The sequence below is a fragment of the Beta vulgaris genome, chromosome 4, assembly GCF_026745355.1.
Source record: "Beta vulgaris subsp. vulgaris cultivar EL10 chromosome 4, EL10.2, whole genome shotgun sequence".
In the NCBI taxonomy this organism is placed as follows: Eukaryota; Viridiplantae; Streptophyta; class Magnoliopsida; order Caryophyllales; family Amaranthaceae; genus Beta; species Beta vulgaris.
This window is the reverse complement of record NC_079205.1, coordinates 592,374-610,037: the sequence shown is the minus strand read 5'-3', so window position 1 is coordinate 610,037 and position 17,664 is coordinate 592,374. Positions and strand designations below refer to the sequence as shown.

The following is a 17,664-nucleotide window of genomic DNA, read 5'->3' as shown; positions in this document are numbered from 1 at the left end:
AATGGAAAAATTCTATGATGGTTAGAAGTAGAGATGAAGGTATTATTAGCCTTCTCCTTTAAGATTGTGTTATTATTATTGATCGTGTTTGGTAAATGGATTTATCATCGGCTTTTGACTTTTCAATTTGGCCAAATAGCTAAAAAAGAGTAGGTTTTTGGCTTTTTGGTTGGTGGAAAAGTTGGTCTTTAAGTTGCAATTTTTTCAATCGGTTTTTGGCTCGTTGGCTCACAAATTCTAATAAAAAGCACATCGACAACTATTAGTGTTTAGCAAACAACTGGTTTAAAAAGCCAATACATACGACTAATGCTTCCAGGCAATGAAAAAGCCAACTAAACCAGTCGATAGTCAAACAACTCCGTTAAATTTTATGATGGTTGTAAACAAAGATGTATTAACATTGTGTTTTCAGTGTTTGGATCCTCTATAGTTGTAAAATAACTCTACAAGGTAGATTTTGAGCAATATCAACCATTGAATAAAAAATCAATGGCTCATATAATTTCTTTCCAAAATCCCCCCTATTTTATCTCATCAAAATCCACCTCTATATCTTTTCCTTCCACCAATATGAGTCCTTAATTTTAAAATGTATGGCTCAGATACAACTCTATCTTGTAGAGTTTTTGAAACTCTAGAGGATCCAGACTCGTGTTTTCATTCCCTTCACGGCTTCACCTAGTCCAACCATATTTTTAACCTAACGAGGAGCAAACTATTGGTTACTTGTTAGTGATGACAATTTAGCTTGTATATGATCAGCCAGTGGAAAAAATTGAATTCTAGAGGTAAACAAAAGAAATTCAATCTGAATCTGCTAGGAGATGAAATTTACGTAGAATTCAGAGCAAAAGAGCAAATTTGAATACTACAGCAAAGTATATACATCATAGTTTTTTAAAACTCGATTTTTATGATATTAGGCAATGAAATAATACGAGGAAATCAAATTAATAAAGTAGAACACGAGGTTGAGTTTAAAGTTCGAGTTCAAATAAATTCAGAACACGTATGGAGTTTCATAAACAATGTCATCACGGAGTAGCTGGTAGAAATTACGCAAATTGATAGCCAGGCATTCCATCTATTCTCAATACGTGCCTTCAGTAGTAGTGAATACATAATGAGATTTCTTTACAAATTTGTTTGCGCGAGTGCATTGTTTACCACCATTTATAATCGCCTACCAAACTGTTTTCGCTAGCATGGTTGTGACTTACGAGTAGGCTTTACTTCTGTTTTCTGAAGAAGAGAGTGACAATTTCCAAGAGACAAGATCTTATAAATGCACGGAAAAAAAATGGTATGTCCTTTCTCAATAAATTGAAGAAAAAAAAGAAGCATGAAACAAGCAGATTACATTATTCAAATCTAATCACACAGTATGTGAAGCACTTCTCTCAATCCTCTGTACAAAAGAGTTCCATAAAGGATAAAATCCATGCTGAATAATCAATTAGTCTGGTAAAAGCAAAATAAATCAATAAATAAAAAGGTAAAGTGATCCAAGATCAAAACTTGAATGGAAGAAACTCAGGTATCATCAACTTGAGAATGGAACACAAAGCTCGGAAACGTAATTGTAATTTCCCTGCCAAAGATATAACATAAACATCATCAGAAAACCAAACAGTACGATTTGTTATCCGTCAATTAAATGTTTTATTGTTTCCTCTGAATTTTGAGACTAGCAAACTATAAGTCTATTATGAATCTGGGAACTTGGATGATGATGATAGTGGCAAAAACTTACTGCAAATATTGTAAAGTCATATTCTTCAGTAGTGATGGATGTCTGTAGACAAGGGTTCTCCATTCTTCTTTGTCAATTTTACCGTCTTGTTTGGTATCCGTTTCAGCAAAGGTCTGCACAACAGAGAGGAGTTGAAATTCGTAAACACTCCATTCCATTCACAGACTTCATATGAGTTAATGGAAGGGGAAAATAGGTGTATTGGTATCTCGTGTATCGCCCCCCACATGATATGGGATATGAAGAAAGAGAGTGAACATGAGATAACTAGTGGAGGGCCCACCTTACATCGATTAAATGGGTTGGGTACGATAGTTCCAATTAAGGATACAAGGTGTTTATATGCGTACAGAGAGAATATAATGTTTGTAGAATCTGTAGAACCAAAATTTGAATGAGGAAAGAAAGCTGCTACTGGAGCAATATAGTCTACTGACAACATCAATGAACTCATGGAAGTAGAGGGGGAAAGGTTGATATGGTACCTTGGTGATAATTTCCTCAATAACATGGTCTGCAAGATTCATACCAGTTTCAGCTAATGTGGCCACAACCATTTGCTTCACCTGCAAAAAAAACAAAAAAACAGAATGGTAAAAACTCCAACTCTCGAGGAGACAAAAACTCAAGAACTAAAGATTAACAGTTGCTCAGGAGTAAGTGCTACAACATTGCACTGATGCAGTGGCGCTGCAGATCAGCAAGTGTAGATCACCTCAACTAGTACAGTAGATGAATCATTTTTTTAAAAAATTATCTTCTCTTCCCAAGAAATAATGCAATATTTTCTGTTAGGCTAACTTCTATACTCTATAGAAAACAAGAATTTTCAATTATGGTTAAAAGTTTCATCTATGGATATGGATTGCTGACCTTCAGTTTCAAAAGGGTGAAGTATGACATCATTTGTCTTAGAGAGAGGAAAAAACAGCACTAAAAGGCTCAAGCTATTCAAACTCAAGTTCATAGGTCAAACAAAGATCACAACAGAAACAGGGATCATGGTTTTTGAAGAAATAAACATTGCGCTTATTATGATTAATGTACAAGCACAACATATACAGATGGAGTGATAAATGGTACCTAATAAAATTTGTCAGGACAACAATTTTAATATTTTAGACAAGGAAATTCTGCAAGGATTTTTAAGAACGCATGAGGTTCACCCTACTTTCAACTTTCAATTATTATTTTTGGCCAAAACTAGAAGCTTTAGAGCATAGTCAGGCAGCAACACATTGATATTTTCATCATATCAATAGTTTCACATGGACAGTAATATGCATCTCAACTGCATTTTGGAGGCTGCTGAACTCTTAAGAGCTCACGACACGTAATACTCTGCTGACCTTGGACCCTATGACCAAAAATTGATCTGTTCACCTGTAGGAGGAGGTACCTAATAATCTCCACTTCTTCACCGATATAAACATGTATGCATACATCAAACATGCTTCTTCCAAGCTCTATTTATGGCCTGTTTTGAGGGAAGAAATGTGAGTTTTTTGTCTTTTAAGGACTGAGTAGCCACCAGGTGACACATAGAAGACTTTCCCCCAATTTTGTTCAACATTTCCCTGCCAGTATCCAATGAGGAGTCTTGCTTGCCTTCAAAAATGGATACCTGAGGAACTTTTAGCTTAACGGTTCAAATGGCTCAGAAAAAGTAGGGACCATAAGTGACCCAAGGACATTTCAGATGCCTACACTTACCCAAAACCCTGCCAAGTTTCACAATTGACGTTTTGGGAAAGGCTCATTCTCTTATGTATTGCTTAGCCTTGTGTGACAACTGGACAGAAGTCTTATCATTTGCATTCCTTTGACCTTATTGCTGACATAACTTCCTATAAATAAGAAGTTACAGACACCTTAATCTCCTTGTAAATGGCCTGACCTTGTCGTCAGCAGCCTTGGCCTTCAAGTGCCTTGGCTCTCTCAACCACTACCTAACAAGTCTGCAGTTTGTATGCAGCTAAAGCTTCATCCTTCATTCTAGAGAACCATCAAAAAGTTTGGAGTTCCCTGATTTTGTCTACACCTATTCTTCTTTAGAGGGGTCAAGAGCTTAGGATGTTGGAAGTTCTATCAGAAAAGCTAAACTATGACGGCTTAAAATCTCTATCATACAAACACGTCCTCTCCACTCCTCCAAAAAATAAGTATCACCGGCCGCCTACTCACTTACAGAAGATGCCTCACTCAGAGTATCTCAACCCAACTTAGAGCTGGACTAGAGCTTTGAACAACATATGGTAGCACAATCAAGTTCATATAATCAGATTCTATTACTGGCATGCTCACAGAGGGGAAATCAGAAAACCACATAAATGGTTATTTAGCAAAATACACCGATCCACATCCAGCTTGACAGTTTTTGGAGAATAATAAAATTGACAGAGATGTAAAAGCAACACACCTGCTCCCTCTCAATATAACCTTGCTGCTTGAGATCATACAGCTTAAAAGAAACTGCAAAATATACAAAAGATAAGTTTATGTTAATGGATTCACGCATATAAAGCTCTTGTAAGTTGCAAGCTTGCATTCTGGAAAAGCACAGCAAAGAAGTATGTACTAAATTACTATTCAAAAAAATTAAGAAAAATGGACGTGAGCTAATAAGAATGGAGAGTAGGAAGTTCAATACACTACTATCGATTAGAGTGGCAACAAACAAGAGAAATACACTGTAAAGACAAGACCTATGGGGCTATGTGCCTATGTCTGTAGGGCTTCTTTTGCTGGTTTCTTTTTTTTGGGAGTCGAGAAACGAAAACAAGAGAAAACTAACAAGCATTTGCAGATAGCCAGAGACATACAGTCGATTTTTTGTTCAATAGGAGCTTGTGGATGGAAAACAGAGAGTCCACGAGCGAACTCTTCAAAACCTAAAACTCCATTATGCTTTGTGTCAAACAAGTCAAAGACCTGCAAGAAGTAAACAATATTAGCATTTCTGAGAAAAATACGGATGGTACAAGTGAGCACGCAAAAATATCCTCATGCAGCTTAACATAGGAGAGGAAAGAAAAAGAAGAAAAGAAAATAGAGAAGAGTATCAGGCAGTTTGTGCATATTAAGGTCTTCATCCATAAGCTCTTGGACTCTTTTTTAAGTTTTAGCCAAGAGGACTTACCCTATCAGCAAACAAGCTCTCCCTTCTGTTTGTCCTAAATAAGGCCAACTGAAATTCTTCCTGCAAAGCACACAATGCAATTCAGATAAGAATTCTTTATTGCATCAAGCTTAGACGTTTATGGACAAAGAAAATCCAAAATAAAGAAGCAAATTCTACTTATCCACAATCCCACTGTGTTGCTTCCTGTCATGATTCATGAGACATCAAATACTAAATGTAGTATTCTTCTTCTAGTGGCATTTTTGCACACAATATTTCATTATGTACGTCTATTAAGGAATTTAAGCGTATCTCTATACATAACTCATCCGGTTTTAAATCTTGTAGTAGTGGAGAATGCAGTGCAAGGCTGCAAGCATCATGTCTCTTTCTAGATAACGCGATTAGATATTCCAGAAACGTTTTCAAATAACAAACAAGAAAAACTAACAATGGTATAAATAAGTATAGTCTCCAATGATCGTGTTCACGTACCTTTTGGATGAGACCGTCATCAATCACAGCACTGCTGATTCTTTTAAAAAGTTCATAGAGTGCCTCTATCTCACTGACACTAACTGCATTGGAGAAGATACAAAAATATATAATACCAGTCACCAGATCATATATCACATAACATGGTGGTATAAAGTACAGAAATGTTTAATCACGAAGACTTCTTACACTTCCTTTTTCTTATTTCCCCTTATTATTAAATCACTCATGTGTAATGTTCCTAAGGCTTTTTAAGGAGACATAACAGTGCCATATGATACGAACATCTGCATATATGAGACACACTTTAATAAATTATTACTTACAGACAGTCTCCCTCGCTAGGCGCTCAGGGTCTTCAAGACCTCGTGGTGGTTTGGAAATTTCAAGGTCACAACATCGCAGAAGGGAAAGAAATAAATGCTGAATTCCGTCTATACACTGCACCATGATATTTGCTGCACGTTAGAAATCTCCATACCTGTTAAATTTCAAGCAAAAAAAGTTAATAGTTTCAAGAAGTTGGATCGAAATGGTATCAAGATTCTATCAGAGATAATACACTAAACGAATATTGTGATGCACCTGTTGACCATTTCCAAATACTGCTGCTGCTTCAGTTGTAAACGATATTGCACGTTAGACTCTCAAACGGATCTGTTCCAAAAATCAAACAAATTGTTACACATTTAACAACCACATCAAGTATGCTACCGTAAAATGGATGCTCAAAGAAAGTAATTCTACTGAAAACATCGTAGCTTCACTAAGCTACAACAACAATTTTTCAATAGACTACCAGCTCTTGAGAGAACAACTTGATTAATCTCCCTCCCTCTTCGAACTTGATTAATCATCTTGGTCAATGAGGGGCAAATATCTTCCCAAAACCACCAAAGAACTAAGGATTAAAAGATCTCTTACAGTAGATATAGATAAAGCACATAAGGTTAAGCTAAAACAAAGAGGAAAGCCATAGCTATTCATTTTGATGCACTAATCCCAAACACTTGTGTTTTTTTCAGCATAACTTCTCAAAAAAAAATTCCAGGCCCTCTAAGAGCATTTTCAGTTACATTACGATCTTTTTTAGGACAATGAGGGAAAATCACAATGGTCTCATCTCACATTGGTATAACTTAGGGACTACGATAGGAATAAATGAAAAAATTCTTTGAAAGGGGAATCATGGTTGTACATAGTTATACTTCTTGGTTCATTATGGCGCTTCTATGGGTGCATTTGAGTATTAGGTTTGGCCAACATTCAATGTAAGTGGCACACAATTTCAATGCACTATTTCCATACTGGTGCGTCTGTAGACCTACCCTTGCTCTTTGTTCTTATCAAAAACCTCCAGTTTGTACACAACCTTAAACAGCTAATATCTCTAACCTCTTACAGCTTCATTGATGCCGACAATTAAATTGGCACCTACATGCGCCCCAAGAATGGAATTCCAGAAGTATATTCGTAGTAGATGTCAAACTATGAAAAAGGAAGTAAACTAAAAAAATTCACACTATTGAACAAATTTTGAACTTCAAATCAAAAAAATTAACCCAAACACGATGTAAGAGGATTACGAGTCTCTTTTGATGTACTTAATCTCTATATCTCATTAACCAATTTTCTTTGTCTTCAAAAGATAGGAATTTGGTCATCCCCTCAACACCCCCCCCCAAAAAAAACCACAATAAGAAACCATGGTGTTTAATTGTAAGTTGTTCCCATGGCCCTAAACTTCTACTTTGCTTAAATAAACCTCAGTCCATATCTTTTTCAGAACCATAACCTACAACTCTTTCTCCACTTTCCGAAATTCAACCAAGTTGCAGATGGTTTCTCACAATTATGCTTTCTGTACAATCACTATACATCTCTTTCATTGCAGTGTATCCGCATCAAGGCCCTAATATATAAATTAATCACCTCCAGCCAACATCCGAATCCATCCAACTGCGTGGACCGCTAAGGCAAAAACCCTATCTCTTTCCCTTTCCAATTATTGTTACCTAATTCATGATCAGAGAAACGATTTACAGAAACGCAATTCGCCACCTAGTTTTGTCAAATTGGCCCTGAAGTTTACCAATTTGTCTTTTCGGATCCAGGTCACAAGGGTTTAGCGAACTAGGTAACACTAATCAAATCATAATCTGATTGTATCTCTGCTGTCTACCCTCTTAACAGCATTGCGTAAAAATCTATGGGGGAGACAACAAAGACACATAATAATTCTTATAATAAAATCTGAATTTCCTGACAATATCTTTTTTAAAAACTATCTCTGACAAATACAGCTTTCTGAGTCAATCAAAGCCTGAATTATTGCAGCAATAAACAATGCTCTAACTTTTACTTCAATTTTTAACGAAAAAAAAAACCCACTTCATAAACAATACAATCAACTAGCAACAAAAACAGAAGCTGCGAATCTACCTCACAAGAGCAAAAACCCAGAATTCAACAGAGCTTTTTAATAACAATATCAAGATCTAATTTTTATTGCTTACAGATAAATTTTGGAACTGATCGGGTGAATTAAACCATAAAAAAACTCAAAAAACCAGTTTTTTTAACAAATTTGATGAACCAAAACAACAATTCTGATCTCACTCCAATCACAGAACTTCAAACAAATTCTATAATCTTTAATAATTCAATTACCCAGAAACAAATAATGAAAAAAATCAAGAAAAAAAGATGGATTGAGAGAGAGAGAGAAAACCCACCTTCCGATGAAGCAGAATAACACAGACAGGTAGGACAGAAGAGAGAGAAAGAGAGTCACAACAAACAGCTAAGTAGAGAGAGACAGAAGAAGATGGTAGCGCTCTCTTTGTTTTTGAGGGGATTTTAAAAAGTGAAGAGTATTGTTTGAGCTTGACCTTGTAAAGGTTTTATATAAATGATTGATTTGGTTAAAAAGATGGTGGTACAAGAACTGGTAAGTCTGGATCTTATTCTTGGCTAATGATGTTATCCTTTTGATAATGGAGGGCCGGCAATGTTATGGTATGCTATGGTACTCTTGTGTGCACAAATTTGGAGAGACTTTAAAAGAGGTTGGATTCTTGGTGGTTGGTCACTCGAGGGGTAATCAAAGGATAAATTAGGTTTGAAGTAGACCTAGTGCTGGTTGGGCCGAGTCGACATAAGTCGTGGATTATGTAATGTGGTTGGAGTCGGGAACATGGTGAATGGTTGCGAGTTAGATGTGGCTGAGTTTGAGTGTGACTGTTTGTGTGCTCCATTGCGTTTGGATTAAGAATTTTTGCTTTTTGTGTAGTTTTGAGCTGGTATGCTGTTTATGATGATGAAACAATCAATGTCGATCCTTTAGCATGATACAAGTATGTGACATATGGGTTACAGTGATTTGTGACTCGGAGATCTTCCACTGGAAGTAATCATTCGATGAACATTAAATAACCACGCTAGTTGATATCTTCAACATTCACAACATTTTTCCCTATTCGTACAAATACCTTATTTGGTTGTTCCTTTCTTGTTATACATGAAGAATAATTTCCATAAAGTAATTTGAGACACTATTTAATGAACATTAAGAACATTTCGCCACACACTTTAATACTTTTTTCCTAGAAATATTGGAGAAATTGTTAAAAATTTGGTTAATTCCCCCCCCCCCCAATTACAACCGCTCATTCATTTTTTAGCGAGGTTAATCTAGTCTTTATACTAGAAAACATAATTAAAACATGCAAGTCACAAACGGTATATTGTAGCTCAAATTATAGATGGGTTCATAAAAAAATATGTATCTCAAAAAGAAAATGACATGCACCTAATTGGATAAAAATCATCAACCAAATTTCAACCTCTTTTTGAAGGAATTCTAATGGTGATAAAACATTAAATGTTGATGGTACATTAGATCATTAATGGAGAAACTATTAATTGGACGGAACAATTGCTCCCCTTTCTAAAACTTAGAATAATCGCAATCATCTACCTAAAACACTAATAACCACATAATTGCAACAATTTTATTTTTTTTCCACGTATGAAGTTAACTAGTTGTTAAGACATTCCGGGTTATTTGATAAGACTTTATGATATAATTTTGTGGGTTAGAATGACATGTTGTTACAGGTAGACATTATTGCTTAATAGTTGGATCATGACTTTCACAACAAGGATTTAAGACTTTGATACCTCTTCCAGATATTGTAGGAGGTAGACATGGCCACGGTTCGGACTAGGCCTATTTTGATCGGGTTCTGCTCGACATGAACCTAAACTTAATTGGTTAGCTAACCCGTTTGGCTCCGACTCAAGTTTAGAGTTAGGTAGATCCTTTAATTTCCATCCCGGTTCAATCTGATTCATGTGTCGGTTCGGGTCAGGCTGGTTTGGCTCACCAGTTCATATTGTTTTCCGTAAATGAAAATATGTTTGATTTAAAAAAATTAATTTCATATGCACTAATACTTACAATAAATATATTTTCAATACTGTCCATATACACTACTATTTTTTATAATTGGGACAAGGATAAAGAATTTTTATGCATTTTCTCGATTAGTTTAACTTTAACATGCCGGACCAAAAGTTGTGTACACTTCATGGTCCGGTTGAATGTTGTTCACGATCCGATTCAGGGTTAGGATCGGGCCAATTTTCTCACCCATCAATATTACGATATTCCATATCCCATAGCCAATAGGCCATAGCCCATAGCCCATAGCCCATAGCCCATAGCCCATAGCCCAAGTTTAATATTAATGGATGATCCAACACCGCCACAAAACATGATAAGTTGATAACTGTATAAACTTGTTACACGAATAAATAACCGCTTCAATCCAATTTAATGCCGATTAAAATTTCTAGGGTTTACTTGTTTCCCCAATTAGTTAGGTGTAAATTCAAATTCTTCGAATTTCTCTACGAAAAACTTTGTTTTGCTGCATATTATTCACATATTTCGATCTGATTTGCGTAATTTTTCTTAGTAGAGGAGATTAATTTTTGTCCCAGAACAAGCAAGTAAATTTCAATGGGGAAGAGGAAAGAGAGAAGATTAGCAGCGAAGATTGGTGCTGGTCGCAGAGTTAAGCTCGATCTTTTTGCTGAACCCTCTGGTAATTTTCTTCCTCCTAGGGTTTTTGAAAGCTATTTTTTTTTGTACTTTTTGTTTGAGATTTACTAAGCACTTATTTATTATACGGATGTTGTGAGTAATTTGCCTTTTAGCTGTTGTTGTTAGATAATTAGGGTTTCAATGGAGTTTTTTTTTTAAGTTCGTATGATGTGTAATTGATGAGTTTTGATTAAGTGTTGCTTTTATGGTGCTGTTTAATTTGTTTGATGATTACAGATTGCAAAAATTGGAAACTTGAGATTTGATTCTTAGTTAACTGTGATTGTTACTTGTATGGAATTGCAATTTAGAAATCGATTTTAGCTAATCGAGTTATTCAAAGTAGTGAAATGGCAAAAGAGGAAGTCTCACTATAGGCTAGGAGCCATCGATTAGCTCGGCTTGTCCTATGTTTTAGCTTAACTCATCCTATCGACTGTTGTGTAAGGGTTGACCCCTTGAGCTCTCCTACTAATATAGAAAGTACGTGGCCTGGTCTTGTTGATAAAGAAAGACTCAGTAACTTGGGATTAGGCCTTCTTCATGACCAATGAGTCTCGAGCTTTTAGACAACCCGTTTGAGTCAGAGTTCCAAGCAATAGAAAAGCTCATTCCTAAGGCTGAGTCGGTAACTACTCCTATAGGAATGGTGAGGTTGCAATAGCCCTTGCACCACTTACTAAAATTGAAAATCTTTCCCTTGGGCACGAAGACGATGTTCAAAATCCGGTCAAAATAATCTACTGGCTTAATGAAATCAGTATAAGAGTAAGATTTTTTTATTATTATTTTTGAACAGTATTGGAATGCATTCATTTCTTGTGAGGCTACTACCCGCCATGTTCCCGCTAGGTTTCATGTCTACTCTGTAGCAACTGTCTTGGAATTGGAATCTATTTCACTAGATGAAAGAAAGATAAATGCTACCTCAGAACGCAGCCGATAATAGAGGCTTGACGGAGATAAGGTGTCTGGAGGGAAGAATTCAAAATCAAAACAAGTTCACTATGTAACCTAGTTGAATGTTAGGCTCCTCTATAACGAATTGAGTTATTCAAGATCAGTATGTAGTAATTTAGCTTAGTCGAATTTTAGGCGACTGAAGCTCTTTAGGGTTATCTTTATACCTGAAGTGCTCTAAACCACATTGGCTGAAGGGGCTTTGCTTGTTCATCTTATTTATTTATTTGTTCTAATTTCTTCACTGCAGTTGATGTTAAGATAGGTTTTAATTTCTTTTTATTACTTAGGAGATTTGGGTGGCTCCTCTGCGAAAGATGAAGATGGAAAGGATGTGGACAGCAAACTTGATCAGGAGTTGCCCAATTCACCCTCTTCTTCAGGTGGGTTCCGCCGGTTTTCTTCAAAAGGATTTTGTAGAGAAGGCATGAGTATACGGCTTTGTCTTCGTGGAATATGGGTTTTTGATATAAGAAATATTGCTTTTCCATCCAAGTATCTGTTTTCAGAATGTAGAGTGGCTGTGGTGTTAGGAACATTCACTGGTGAGATCAACCCTGCCCTACCACAGTGATACAGTGAATGTCTTCCTACTTGTAATGCTGTTTCAGGCAGCACGCATCATTTGGGAGAAATGCACGGGAAATATGTATTTCGGTTCGTATATCTCTCACTTCATTATCATCACACCCTGCTGACATTTACTGATGTGTATCAGGTTGGTGGTGAACAGATTATAAGTGCTCTAATGCCAGTCCGTTTGTTCAGTAGTTTGGACTTCATTTGCTCACTTTGGCACTTTCACCTCCTCTATTACTCATTGCCCTTTATGATTCTGTGCCTTGTTCTTTGCTATTAGAGTTGTGAAAATGTGGCACAAGTTTGTAAATTCTGAAGTTGTGTTTCAGGTCAACCACCAGAGAACCCTCTATCACTGCTTGGTCAATATAGCGATGACGAATTGGATGATGGATCAAATGAAGCAGCTACTAGCTTGGATGATGATAAACAGGTGAGCTTCAACTGTATGCCTGAGATGCTGAGGTTGAGCTTTAAACTTGATCTTTCAGTACTTTTGTGCCAATTTTCGTCTCCCATAGCTTTTAGAAGATGCATATTTTTTAGTGATAGCTAAAACTTAAGTGGCACCCTTTTCCCAGAATAGTTATATTTACTCTTGACCCTTGCTATAATTCTTTAGATGCTCTTGTCCTTCAAATTTAAGCTTTTTGTGGGGCCAGTAGTGGAGTTATAAGCAACTTTGTTATGAAGCATGTAGAAGTATTGTCATTTCCAAATTTTCAGTCTGCTTATGTGGGTCTGAGTGATTCGTTTAGTGATCAGGCTAAATTTGTCTCTGGGTTCATTTTACTTGTTTTAACAGGGCGAAACCTCCGCTCACGAGCCAGTTGAAGAGGGGGAAATTGTTGATGTCGAAGACCATTCCTCTCAAAAGGCTCATAGTCCAGATGTAGAGAAAGATTCTGCCTCAGCAAGTGCTTCACTAACAGCAGAGGCTGATGCTGGGAGGAGCAGTATGAGTTTGGATGAGAAAGATCATGACGTTAAGATAGAGAAACAAGATCATGTGTTTGTGGCTAATGATACCAAAACTACCGAATGTGCGAGTTGGAAAATGGTGTTGCATGAAGAGAGTAATCGATACTATTACTGGAATACAGTTACTGGAGAAACTTCATGGGGCGTACCTGATAGTTTGGCTCAGGAAGCTGCATTGACCAATGAACTTGAAACTTTGGAAAAAGAAATGAGAGTTACTGCAGGTGGAGATGTGAATGCTCCAACTGCTTTTGGAGTAAACTTGGATGATTTTTCAGCTAGTCAAGGTGTAGGATACACTAGTGAAATTTCAGATATGAAGGTTGTATATGAACCAGGCGTCCTGATGAATCAATCAGTTGAGCAAAGCGGAGCTGATGGAAGTCAGTTTCTGGGGGGATTCTCTGTGGTTGGTGCACATCCTTATGCAGCCAGTTATGAGGTATTTGATCAGAGTGCGTTGTCTAGAGAACACGGGACAGTTGATCTTCCTTCAGGAATTGTGCGAAATGGTGAAGCATTGCTGGAGAAACTGAAGTTACTGCAAGGGTAGGATAGAGATGTGTTTTTTTTAACGCTGAGTTTGTATCACGTTCTATTCCTATCCTTGTTTTTTTTTTTTGTTTGTGAAGCAATTGATCTTCCTTTGTTCTTTTTTTCCAGGTCTGTGGTTGATTCTGTTGAGCATAGTAGGTTATTCAAATATATGGTAGAAATTGAGATTCGACTTTCTGATATTAGGTGTCTTTTACCCTATGGGTTGTCTTTGGTTCCTTTCTGGATGCACTCGGAAGCACAGTTTAATCGGCTTGAAAATGCCATCAACACTGAATTTAGTAACCAGAACTATAAAGCTAGTCTATTGCATTTGTCAACCGAAGGGAAGGAGACACATTTAGATGAAGGAGAAGCTAAAGTAAGACCAAGTATGTCACAGCTGTCTCCTGAAGCGGTGCATGATGTGGATACACCAGCAACAGTTCAGAAAGCTGTACATGGTGAGGCCTCAGATGATGGCATCTCAAATGTTCAGCAAACGTCTCTACAAGACTCTCCTGTACATCTGCATTCTGGAAACAATGAAATTGATGAGGCTGCAGCTCATGAAAAAGCAAGTTCAAATTCCGATTTTCAGTCTACTGAAGATGTGGACATGGATATTGACATGGAAGTTGAAGATCAAAGCCCTGCAAGGAGAAGAATTGTTGATATTGGAGGTCAATTAGTTCAGGCTAGCGCTCCGATGGCAGGGATTTCCCTGACACCAGAAAGTGATTTTATTATTCCACCTCCCCCGCAGGAGGAGTGGTTTCCCCCACCCCCGCCTGAAGAAGAGATTCCTCCTCCTCCGCCTGATGAGCCTCCCGAGTCTTTATGTCCACCGCCACCCCCTTCTGAAACCGAACCAGTGCCATCCATTTATATTGAACAACACACTAGTACTTATATAGAACCCAATGTGAACTATTATGGAAACACAATTACGGAATCATTGGGCACTAGTTTTCATGAGCAAGCTGATGTAAATCAGCTAGCTGCTCTCACTCCCTCAGCTTATTATATTGCCGTATCAAATGCTCAGCCCACATCTGTGGTAAATCCTGTTGATTCTGCAGCGTACTATGGCATCCCAAACGGTGCATTGCCAGTAGTGTCTGTGCCTGCTACTGTTGGGTTGTCTAAATTTCAGGCTTCAGATGGCCATCAAAATTATGATCCTCTATCTACTGAGCAGGCTGGGGTAGCTGATCCAGTGGCAAAGGCATCTTCTTTGTCGAAACAATTCTTAGATCCTCTTTCTCCTTTTGTAAAGTCTGATATTGCCCCAACTCAAGTTTCTTCAACTCTCGCAGCTTCTGCTTCAGCAACTGTATCATCTACAAAAGAATATGCTTCTGTTCCTTCTTACAGTGCTTCTGCGACTTCGGCTACTTCTGCTATGATTGCTGCGACATCAGTCACTGTTTCTGATGCAGCTGCAGTCTCAAAGGTGCAGTCTAAAGGTAGGCATCACAATGACTACTTAAGGTTTATGGTAGCAATTTCCAGGAAACAGCTTTCTGCTCTCTTCTAGCATCGGAGAAGTGAAAGTGTCAAACTAACAAATATTTCTGGTAGACCCTACAACATCCATATAATTCTTTTAAGTTAACAATACTACATTAAGATAAAAGAAGAATGATAAAAGGAGTGAAATATATTGGAGTGTGGAACTTCAAGCAGTAGTCATTCCCCCTTTTTATGATTATGAAAGGATAAAGGTAGAGGATTTGATCTTTTAGTGTAGTCTGATCTAAATATTATCCCTTCTGAACTATTTTGGCTATAATTACTTCTGCAAATCTGAAGGACTCTGAATCGGAAGAATCCAACCACTATTATGCTAACATAGTGGGCGTATAAAAATTTGATTTGATTGAATATTGACCAGAGAGGACTCATGGACAATGTCCTGAGACAACTCATATATAAAAATCTGATAGTTTCTGTACTAGACTTTTGGCGAAAGAGTAGATGATTAGCATCTTTAATCAGCAGTGAGCTCTATTCATATTTTCCTTTAAAGAGGATAAGAGATGGCCAAACGTCATTGCAGTGCACTTCCTGTATAAAATGTTATTCTTTTTGCTTGTAATCTGATTGGTAGTAGTATATTAGTAATAACTACAGTCACTGGTCTTCATATGAGTTTTTTATTAGAGAAGAATTTTATCTCGGGTCCTGCGGGTCTTATGGAAGTAGTTTTTCGTCTTATTAGAAGTAAGCAGGGCTGTCTATGGCTCAGGACCTTCCCGGATTCTGCCCTAATGAATCTTTATACTGTAAATTATGTCTAGATACCACTACATGTAATTCGTGGACATTTATTCTACAATGTATATGTTTTTTGTACTGACTCTTCTTTCCTTATCTGCAGCTTCACGAATGAAGAAGCCAAAGGTTGCTGTGGCTTCCTCATTAAGGTCTAACAAGAAGGTGTCTAGTTTGGTGGACAAGGTGAAGCTCTAATATGATAATTCTTTGTTGACATTCTAGTTCATCGAGAAATATATGCTTAAAGTTGGGTGATTAATGTTGTATATCTTTCATATTTTAGTGGAAGGCTGCAAAAGAGGAATTAGAGGAAGAGGAAGAAGAGGAGCGTGAAACTCACTTGGAAATTCTTGAAAAGAAGAGACAACGAGAAATAGAGGTAGAAGTTTGAAAAAACTAGCTTGTGGATTTTTTTTGACGGTATGATGTGTCACCTAAACTGTCGATTTGACTGCAGGGATGGCGTGCGCAGCAGATTGCAAGTGGGGAGGCTAAAGAAAATGCTAATTTCCAACCACTTGGAGGTGACTGGTGAGAAAGCTTCCGTATGCTAAGCAATCCTGTAATTGCTAAATTCATAAAACGATCCTTAATACCTGTTGTTGTGGCTGTTATTGGAATATTATTATAATTTTGAATCAGAGTCCTGAAATTGGCCATTGAGTAGCACGCATGGAACCTTGCCTAGCTGAATGAACAAGGACTACAAATCCATGAAGCACATGCCCGTCATTTACGTTTATGATTTTGGATTAGTAAATCATGTTCTTATTTTGTATTCTCCACACAGGCGTGAACGTGTGAAGCGCAGGAGAGCTCAGAAAGAAGCTGCTGCAGGGACAACCTCAGACGCTGCGGATAATGGAAACAAGCAGCCTGATTTAAGTAAACTTTCGAGAGATCTTCCTCCAGGGTGGCAGGTATTTCATGTACACTTGCCTCTGATCGATTTTTCGTAATTCTTGTTTTTTAGACAGTCTGACTGATCCAGGCCACTGCTAGCTTAACCAAAAACTGTTGGAAGTTGTAAAAATAGATTAAGTTGGTCTATGCAAAGTTACACAATAGAACCTTAATAGTTAAAATGTTGAGCAGTAGTGGTGTGACTTGGTTAGATGGTCTGACAGAAACCAGTTATGCCATATAATTATGCCATCGCAAATGCTTTTCAGGCTTATTGGGATGACTCGTCGAGGCAGGTTTATTACGCGAATTCAGTCACCTCAGAGACTACGTGGACAAAACCAACGAGATAAGATATAGGCTGCTAGCGGAACCAAGCTCTCAGGGTTATATTGTAAACGTCGTGGCTCCATGTTAGTTGGTTAGTTGGGGGGGGTGGAGCTTAATGTATATTAACGGTTTCCGCACATGTTAATTTAGATTGGTAGTTATTCCAATTTATTGAACATCTCAAGGCGATTTTTTCCGCAGCCATATATTAATGCAAATATACAGTAGAAGATGATTGTATATGTGCATTTTTGTCTAAATAAATTATCATGAAGTATGAGGCTCATGATTCCTTCAAAAAAAAAAAGGTATGATGCTCATGATTCCTTCAAAAAAAAGTATTAGGCTGTTGCCCATTGTTGGAAACTTTTGGGACGACTGTTAAAGTTTCCAAATATTGTCTCAGAAAAATCAGGTGCCTAAAATGTTTTTCCAAGTATTGTATCGGAACAATTCAGGTACTTGATATGGTGGCTGGGCAACGGAGAAAGCTGCATGTACCTATTGAGTAGATTACCCGCAATTGAATTTTTAATTGTTGTTGAGTTGGATCTAAGTACAGGTTAAGTCTATTAGAAGTTGATAATCAGGGTGCTTTCTCTTTACACTTAAATA

General features: G+C 37.3%; 2 protein-coding genes across 7 annotated transcripts; one reads left to right on the top strand and one right to left on the bottom strand.

Moving 5' to 3' along the window:
• Positions 1 to 1,289: 1,289 nt before the first annotated feature.
• On the bottom strand, positions 1,290 to 8,398 carry LOC104891887 (calcineurin B-like protein 2). The gene is made up of 10 exons (XM_010677672.4): positions 8,108 to 8,398; positions 5,958 to 6,029; positions 5,699 to 5,853; positions 5,373 to 5,455; positions 4,896 to 4,955; positions 4,579 to 4,687; positions 4,176 to 4,228; positions 2,242 to 2,322; positions 1,757 to 1,869; positions 1,290 to 1,594 (listed from the first exon to the last, which is right to left on the bottom strand). The coding sequence occupies exons 3-10, from the start codon at positions 5,820 to 5,822 to the stop codon at positions 1,537 to 1,539; spliced, it is 681 nt and encodes a 226-aa protein (XP_010675974.1). The 5' UTR covers positions 5,823 to 5,853; positions 5,958 to 6,029; positions 8,108 to 8,398; the 3' UTR covers positions 1,290 to 1,536.
• Positions 8,399 to 10,145: 1,747 nt separating this feature from the next.
• On the top strand, positions 10,146 to 17,291 carry LOC104891888 (uncharacterized). Of its 6 annotated transcripts, XM_019249193.3 has the most exons (11): positions 10,467 to 10,483; positions 11,733 to 11,825; positions 11,939 to 12,099; positions 12,351 to 12,454; positions 12,827 to 13,551; positions 13,666 to 15,005; positions 15,920 to 15,999; positions 16,100 to 16,195; positions 16,274 to 16,347; positions 16,607 to 16,736; positions 16,989 to 17,291. In XM_019249193.3, exons 3-11 carry the CDS (start codon positions 12,042 to 12,044, stop codon positions 17,070 to 17,072), a joined length of 2,691 nt encoding a protein of 896 aa, XP_019104738.1. In that variant the 5' UTR covers positions 10,467 to 10,483; positions 11,733 to 11,825; positions 11,939 to 12,041; the 3' UTR covers positions 17,073 to 17,291. The 6 variants fall into 6 exon arrangements, with proteins under 6 accessions (XP_019104737.1, XP_019104736.1, XP_048498402.1 ...); XM_019249192.3 differs by lacking the exon at positions 11,939 to 12,099 and having other exon boundaries at positions 10,146 to 10,483; positions 11,736 to 11,825; XM_019249191.3 differs by lacking the exon at positions 11,939 to 12,099 and having other exon boundaries at positions 10,146 to 10,483.
• The last annotated feature ends 373 nt before the right edge of the window (positions 17,292 to 17,664 follow it).